The sequence below is a fragment of the Mus caroli genome, chromosome 2 (assembly GCF_900094665.2).
Source record: "Mus caroli chromosome 2, CAROLI_EIJ_v1.1, whole genome shotgun sequence".
NCBI classification, from domain to species: domain Eukaryota; kingdom Metazoa; phylum Chordata; class Mammalia; order Rodentia; family Muridae; genus Mus; species Mus caroli.
In genome coordinates, this window is record NC_034571.1 from 158806842 (window position 1) to 158815642 (window position 8801).

General features: G+C 46.4%; 1 protein-coding gene across 2 annotated transcripts in view; it reads left to right on the forward strand.

The window, feature by feature from the left end:
- Window positions 1–8801, forward strand: part of Arfgef2 (ADP ribosylation factor guanine nucleotide exchange factor 2) — an 87277-nt gene that overhangs the window by 65613 nt on the left and 12863 nt on the right. For both annotated transcript variants that reach the window (XM_021157087.2, XM_021157089.2), the window contains 5 exons: window positions 32–167; window positions 1629–1767; window positions 1876–1930; window positions 4493–4607; window positions 8317–8447. In XM_021157087.2, the coding sequence (XP_021012746.1) occupies window positions 32–167; window positions 1629–1767; window positions 1876–1930; window positions 4493–4607; window positions 8317–8447 (576 nt within the window). The remainder of the gene's footprint in view (window positions 1–31; window positions 168–1628; window positions 1768–1875; window positions 1931–4492; window positions 4608–8316; window positions 8448–8801) is intronic.

Consider the following 8801-nt stretch of genomic DNA (forward strand, 5'->3'; position numbering starts at 1 on the left):
TGGTTTTGAAGATTCATTTTTTTTCTTTCAGAAATCAGAGTGGATGACGACCACGTGCAATCATGCCCTGTACGCTATTTGTGACGTATTCACCCAGTTCTACGAAGCTTTGCATGAAGTGCTTCTCTCGGATGTGTTTGCGCAGCTGCAGTGGTGCGTGAAACAAGGTATTCATTAAGTGGGGGGAGGGGCAGTGTTTTCTCGTACACAGTCTTTATGAGGAATTAATTTTCTGTCATAAAAGTATAAATGCAATGCCAAGGGGCACTGTGTACAATTCAGTCCACCAGTCCCTTCCCAGGCTGATTTATAAAGCACAGTTTAAAGGTGGATTTTGTTGTTTTTGTTTTAAAGGGTGAGATGCTCTTTTGTGCTTTAAAGTTTTTTTTTTTTTAAATTCCCCTCCCTTCCTTCCTCTCTCCCTCCCTCCTTTCCTCCCATCCGTGTGTACATCCGTGTGTCCATGAGCCATTCCCTCAACTCCCTTCTTTCAAGTTTTATGTGTTTGTAATTTTTTTATAGTAAACTATTTTTTAAAGTACTTTTGGAGTTACTATCACCAGCTACATCAGTGGACATCTTATTTAGTGGTTATGCGTTCATGTTAGTGTGTACCAGATAAAAACCATGTATCCCTCAGACCTGGATCCCATTTTGGCCTAGGGCAAAGCTAAATCCAGTTAAGATCTTTTTGAAAAGTGACTCCTTCTTTCCTCCTTCTCTGTGAAGCCTGGCTGTGCTGGAACTTGATCTGTATCAGAGTCACAGAGATCCACCTGCCTCTGCAGCCCAGGCTCTGGAGTCAGAGGTGTCTGCCACCACGCCCACGCCCTTCTGGCGAAAAGGACCCCATTTTAAAGGAAGCAGCAAATGGCTGTAGTATTTTGATAGCAAAAACCGGAAAGGTAGTTAGTGATTACATCAGAAACACTATTTTAAAAAAAAAATGTTTTAAACAAACCAGAGAACTTTATTGAATCCACCCTTCCCAAATTAGGCCAAAGGAGGAGGGTCCCTTTGGGGTTGGCTGATTTTTTTTAAGATTTATTTATTTATGTTTATGGGTATACTATAGCTGTTTTCGGACACACCAGAAGAGGGCATCAGATCCCATTACAGATGGTTGTGAGCCACCATGTCGTTGCTGGGATTTGAACTCAGAACCTCTGGAAGAGCAGTCAGTACTCTTACCGGCTGAGCCATCCCTCCAGCCCAGAAACACTAATTTATGCATCTTATGCCATTTCCTGTCTGTGAGCCAGTTAAAGTAACAAAACACTCCTTCCTCCCCCTCAGCAAAACTGACTAAATCATTGTACTTCTTTTAAAAAAATTTTTTTTTATTTTTAAAAATTATATGTGCTTGGGTATTCTTCCTACATGTGTGTCTGTACACCATATGTGTGCCGAATGTCTGTGAAGGCCAGAAGAGGCCCCCTGGGGTGGCATCCTTCAGCTCTAACAGCTAACTCTTCATAGCCTAGCTTCATTAAAGCTTACAGGCCTCCAGCTACAATCCCCACCTCACAGGTCAGGTCGAGACCATGGACCCATCAGACCCAGATCCTGTTTGGTTGCTTTCAGGACAACAGTTAAAGTTTAACAACAGATGCTGTTGAATTTTGCAGATAATGAGCAGTTGGCCCGATCAGGTACGAATTGCTTAGAGAACCTAGTGATATCCAACGGAGAGAAGTTCAGCCCTGCTGTCTGGGATGAAACCTGCAACTGCATGTTGGATATTTTCAAAACCACCATCCCACATGTGTAAGTGCTAAGGCATGTGGGATGTGTCCGGGCCGCCCGGGGCCATCTATCACCAGGCTTCCAGGTGCAGTGGACGCTGATCTCTGCTTTCTCTCTTGTTCCCTTAAGTTTGCTGACGTGGAGACCTGCGGGGATGGAGGAGGAGGTGTCAGATAGACATCTGGTAGGTTCGTTTATTCTCTTCTCATAGCTCAGTAAGGTTCATCAGCCTAGGCTGAGGAGATAGCTCAGTGGGTAAAGGTGCTTGCCACCCAGCCAGTGACCTGAGTTTAGTACCCTAGACCCACATGATGGAGAGAGGGAAGTACAAGTTGTCCTCGGACCCCCACAGGCACAAAGCCCCCCACCCCACCCAGTAACATAAAATAAGCAAATAAAATGTAATTTAAAACAGTAGTCAGCCTATGTACTTTGAAGTTTTTATATGGGAATGAAAAAGTTTACACAATCTAAAATTAATATGCTTGCTGGGTATGGTGGTGCACACCTTTGGTCCTAGCACCTAGGGCAGAAGCAGGCGGAGCTCTGAGTTCTGGGCCAGCCAGGGAATACATAGTGCCCCCAACAGAATCAATAGGCGTTTATCACTTCCTACAAAGTACAGAAAGTATTTTTTAAAATAGTCTCCTGTGGGCAACAGTGGCACACCTTTAATCCCAGCACTCAGGAGGCAGAGATAGGTAGATTTCTGTGAGTTTGAGGCCAGCCTGGTCTATAGAACAAGTTCCAGGATAGCCACGGTTACCCTATCTCAAAACAAAACAAAAACAAAACAAGTCTCCTGCAGTAAAAAACACTGTGCGCCTTTTGCTTATCCTTGGTGTCTGCATTTGCCATGGACTGGAACTCAGCTGACATGAAGTGGGTGGGCACAGAGCCTGTGAGCATCTGTCTGTCTTTATATCTCTTAAGAATGGCCCTCCGGATTCCAGAGTTCGAGGCCAGCCTGGTCTACAAAGTGAGTTCCAGGACAGCCAGAGCTACACAGAGAAACCCTGTCTCAACAAAACAAAACAAAACAAAACAAAACAAAACAAAAAGAATGGCCCTCTCTTCCAGCACTTGGGAGGCAGAGGCAGGCGGATTTCTGGGTTCGAGAGTTAACAGTGCCCTACTCACCAAAGAGATCATCGCTTTATAATTATTGTGAAGTCATAAATTCTGGTTTAAAAAACTGTAATTATGTATATATGTGTGTGAGTGCAGTGAGGCCAAAAAGGGCATTGGATCCCCTGGAACGGAGTTACAGGAAGTTGGGAGGCCACCATGTGGGTCCTGGAAACAGGAGTGTGGTCCTCTGTAAGAACAGTCAGCGCTCTTAACACTAAGCCAGCTCTTCAGCCCTCAGAGCTCTAAATTAAATCTCACGTTAAGTCTTTGATTTACTACTTCTGAAGGTATGTGGATTTGAGAATTACTGATTCGCATTTCCAAATAACGCTAAAACATCAAAATAACCATTAGATTTGAAAAGGATTTGGGCTTAAATTTGAAGACGTCTATTCAGTTTTTATTTTTGAAGTTTTTGAAAATTGTGTGTGTGTGTGCGTGCGCGCGCATGGTGTAGGCTAGAAAACAGCTAGAGGAGTTGGTTCTGGGCTTCACCGTGTGGGTTCCAGGGATGAGCTTAGGTGGTCGCACACAGTGGCAGGTGCGATCTCCTGAGCCATCTCACTGTACTCAGGTTAAAGTAAAGCACGGTATTTAAACAGCTCTGCTTCTCCTGGGTCTGCTGGGACTCACCCTAGCACTCACCTCCAGGCACACAACAGCAAATGGATTTCTGCAAGTTCAAGCCTAGCCCAATCTATAGAGTGATCAGGACAGTCAGGGCTGTGGAGTGGGAATCTTGTTTCCCAAAACCTAAAAATAAATAAACATTTTCTTCTTTTTTAATCTGGGGGTGGCGGGGGGGGGGGAGAAAATATGCCTGCTTGTGAGAAGAAACCTTGCAGGAGTAAGTTCCAAGTTTCCATCACGTGAGTCTTAGGGATCATCTCTGGGTCATAAGGCTCAACAGCAGCTCAGCTTGTATTTACCTGCTGGGCTGCCATCTTGTTAGCCTTTCTTTTTTTCTTATAAGGACAACATTTAATTGTGGCTGGCTCACAGGTTCAGAGGTTCAGTCCAGTATCATCAAGGTGGGAGGAGCACGGCAGCATACAGAGAGAGATGGCGCTGAAGGAGCTGAGGGTTCTACATCTTGTTCCAAAGGGAACCCGGCACTTTTTTTTTAATTCTGCTTTAAAATTTTCATTTTAGTATCAGTAGAAGAAAAAAAAAAAAACAGCTACAACATTGTTGGTTTAATTTTGAACTTGACCTAGTTTTTATCTGTCACACTCAGGCCTGGTGGTGGTGGCACATGCCTTTAATCACAGCACCCAGGAGGCAAGGGCAGGTGGATCTTTGAGTTCAAGGCCAGCCTGGTCTACAGAGTGAGTTCCAGGACAGCCAAAGCTGTCTTGAGAGAACAGAGAAACCTGTTTTGGGGGGTGGGGGGAAGTGGAAAAGAAAGAAAGAAAGAAAGAAAGAAAGAAAGAAAGAAAGAAAGAAAGAGAGAGAGAGAGAGAAAGGGAAAAAAAATCTCTATAATGTGTAGAGAAATGTCTTGAGTTTGAATAGGAGAATGTGAAATTTTAACTGAATTTAACATGGAGCCTTTATGTTGAGAGTCGTATCTGCAGAGCAGCGAACATTGTCATTCTTTTCTGGTTTGTATTAGGATGTGGACCTGGACCGCCAGTCTTTAAGCAGCATAGACAGAAATGCCTCCGAGAGAGGACAGAGCCAGCTGTCCAACCCCACTGACGACAGCTGGAAGGGGGCACCGTATGCACGTAAGACCTTTTATTCTGGGTGTGTTTTCATGTAATTTTTTTAATTGGACAACACATTTATGTGACTCACGTATTTGGAAAGTGCAGAGGTGCCAGAGGATATACCTCCCTCCCTGCCCTTCTCTCTCCTGTGCCACAGTGTTGCCAGGCTTTCTCTGAAGTCACTTCATCCCTATGCCTGCAAATACATGCACATACAACCTCACATATGTGCCAGCACACACATGCCCCACCCCTATCATGCCAGCTGTGGGATAGTGTGGGCTGTCCACTCTTCACTACTGCATCCTTAACTCTCCATGCATAAGGTTTGCACATTTTTTAAAAGATTTATTTATTTATTTACTTCATGTACGTAGGTACACTGTCACTGTCTTCAGACACACCAGAAGAGGGCGTCAGATCCCATTACAGATGGTTGTGAGTGGTGGGTGCTGGGACTTGAACTCAGGTCCTCTGAAAGAGCAGTGCTGACCCCTCTCTCCAGCCCAGGTTTGCACATTCTTTCATGCTGTTGCCTGCTATCCCAACAGATGCATCTTTGTTTAAATGGGTCTTAATAATGGACATTTGTGGCTTTATTACTTCATTTGTGACTATCACCCTGTGTACTGTTCTGCGTGACATATTTTAATGCATCATTAGTTAGAAAATTCCTAGAAATTAACTAGCATTGACATTTGACAGATGTTTCCAAATTGCCATCTGTTAAGGTTGCACCTGTTTGCATGGTCTTTGGGAATACCTCAATAAAATCATATGTCTTTGGGATGATTTTGTTTTAAATTATGGTTAACAGGAGCCTTTTTCCATGTGTGTGGGAGCCCACTGTGCATCTGTCACACCCGCCTGGGGCTGCGAGTGCCCTGCAAACCAAGCCCAGTTATTTCTCTGCTTTGTCTTTTTTTTTTTTTTTTAAGATTTATTTATTATTATATCTAAGTACACTGTAGCTGTCTTCAGACACACCAGAAGAGGGCGTCAGATTTCATTACGGATGGTTGTGAGCCACCATGTGGTTGCTGGTATTTGAACTCAGGACCTTCGGAAGAGCAGTCGATGCTCTTAACTGATAAGCCATCTCTCCAGCCCCTGCTTTATCTCTTAATGTTGCTCATAGGGAATTTTACTCTCTCTTTCTGAAAAGTAGCTTTAAGAACTGGAATGTGGACTGGAGAGATGGCTCAGTGGTTAAGACTGGCCACTCTTCAGAGATCCTAGATTCCCAGCACCAACAAGGTGGCCCACAGCCATCTGTAACTAGTCCCATGGGATCCAGTCCCCTCTTCTGGTGTGCAGACTTATATAACATAACATAACACACATACACACAGAAAATAAACAAAGCTTTGAAACAAAAGAACTGGACTTGACATAGGGCATGATGATGCATGCCTTAAATACTAGCAGGTGGATCTCTGGATCTGATGCCTCTATCCTGATCTGTATAGCCAGTTCCAGGCCACCCTGGGCTGCCCTGGGCTGCCCTGTCAGACCCTGTGATGTGATGTGTCAGGCACTGTCATTTACTCTTCTTCTGGCCTTTGAAGAAGCCACTCTGCATTTGAATGACAAGTGGTATAACTTACCAATATGTAGTAGACAGGGCCACACTCACATGCCTTTGGCACACTGAGAAATTAGAACTTCCAAGTGTTGTGCTCCATCTGAAGTGGGGTCCCCTAGCCTTTGTCTGCAGAGCAGTCCCACCCATTTCCCGTATCCCAGGTTGCACCACAGTAGGACACAGCAGAGTGTGATCCCACTATCGTTTGAAGGAACACAAGTCACCTGAAATCCATTAAAAAGGCTCCTGGGACTGAGGTACTGTCCTTTGACTCAGAGCCAGTCCCCTCCATAGTCAGGGGAGAAGGGTGTCTGATTTTTCATCATCCCTAGCTAAGGTCATTAGTTGGATAGCGTCAGGTACTAAGTCCCTTCCAGTAGAACACTTGGAGCAGCTAGATGTCTGTATCTGGCGAGGTGTTTGGCCCCTGCTGTGTCTCCAGCCAACAGGTAATTCTTTCTCCTGCTTCCTAACCTTGCTCCCTCTGAACTCCAGATCTTTACACAGTTTTTGTTTTTGAGACAGAATCCACCTGGCCTGAACCTGCAGTCCTCCCCGTTCTGCCTCAGCCTCCAGAGCGATAAGGCTCTATAGTTTGGTTTTCTGTGTGTGTGTGTGAGTGTTTGAGACAAGGCCTCTCCATGCAATCCTGGCTGTCCTGGATCTCGCTCGCCCTGAAGGCCAGGATGACTCGGATCTCACAGAGCTTCATCTGCCTGTGCTCTGTGCAGGAGTTAGAGGTGTCACCACTCCCGCTAATCTCAAAATGAAAATCTGTCAGGGGCTGGAGAGATGACTCAGCAGTTAAGAGCACTGGCTGCTCTCATAGAGGACCTGAATTTGGTTCTTATTTCTGCATGGAGGTTCATAACCTTCTGTGACTCCAGTTCTGGTGTCCTCTTCTTGGCTCCATGAGCACCAGGCATGCACATGGAAAACAGACACACATGCAGGCAAAACACTCATACATACTCAACAACAAAAAACTATTTTAGATGTTGCTGGAGACTGAACCCATGAATTCACATGCCAGGAAAACATTTCAGCACAGAACGGAACCTCGGCCCCTCAAAAGTGGGAACATTCTGTATAGAGGAATGTTCTGTAGTTGTAGACTGTTAGACCCATGTTTAAAAGCTAGAAGACAGCTGCTTTCTAACTTTCTCTCACTACAGCTATGCAGAACTCCACCCATCTTAGTTCTCTCATGCGTTGGGAGAAAGTCTTTTCTTTTACCATAGTGGATCATGAATCAGCCAATACTTGTGAGTTGCCCAAAGCCCCGGAGTTGGAGAACAAGGTAGATGGAGTCAGTCTTCAGTGGCACAAGTGTCACTGTGGATGTAAACAGGGAGGTCAGGAGGAAGAACTCTGAGCAGCGAAGGCTTTACCACCCCACAGAGCCCATCCTCATACCCTCCCCAGGGGTGCGAATCAAATCCAGACCCTCCTGGGTCCAGTACCCTAAAGAGCGGGCACAGAGAAATGGGACATGCAGAAGGCCACACTAGAAAAACAGTGGCCCAGAAACTAAGAATTTAGAAGCGCTCTCCTGCCCCTACTCCTGCCCAAGCTGAGGTGAGCCTGTCACAGAGGCTGGCTGGCTGGCATTGGCACCCTGCCCACCACATGCGAGGAGGGAGCACTGCGCACTGCGATGCCCGAGCTGTGGCTGACAGTGGAACTTGCTGGTGTCCCTGGATCTGCAGTCAGCTCTCACGCAGACCTTTCGGATTCCTTCCTTTCCAATTTTCCTTAATTTCCCTTTTTCCCCATTCGCCTGCCTGCCTGCCTGCCTGCCTGCCTGCCTTCCTTCCTTCCTTCCTTCCTTCCTTCCTTCCTTCCTTCCTTCCTTCCTTCCCTCTCTCTCTTTCTCTCCCTTTGTTGTTTCATAACCATATTTTTGTCAGACATTTCCTGGCATTTTATTTAAACTTGCAGTTCAACCCCAATGCTCCTCTCTGCCCTGTCATGGCAGCGGGCGTCACTCTTAAGCCTTAGCTCCAGAACTCAGGATGAGGAGGCAGGGATTTCATCCATGAACTGCCCCAGCACCGAGAAGGAGAAGCGCTGGGCACCCAGGAGGAGCTCAGTGAAAAGCGCTAAGTCATCGTCAGGGTTAATCTTTGTCATCTGCTACAGATCAGAAACTGCTGGCCAGCCTCCTCATCAAGTGTGTGGTTCAGCTGGAGCTGATACAGACCATTGACAACATCGTGTTCTACCCTGCCACCAGCAAGAAGGAGGACGCGGAGCACATGGCTGCTGCCCAGGTAAACACCAGGGCCTGGGCTGGAGCAGCAGCATGCTCGAGCCAGCACAGATGGTCAGGCCAAGCCCACCATCCTCGCCTGTATTCTACCCACTTCACAGTTAGAAACATTGTGTCTGTCCCAGGAGACTGGGCTCCAGGACCCACAACCATCACAGAGACAGGACAAGCCACAGCGCCGTTCAGATGCCACCCTTCTCTTGGTGCTAGGGGAGCATTATTTATCTCAGGGACGACGTTGTACTGTCACTAACCATCCGTAACCCGGGAGGCTGTGTGAGTGAGGGCACATGCCTGAGATCCCAGCACTCAGAGGCTGTGTGAGTGAGGGCACATGCCTGAGATCCCAGCACTC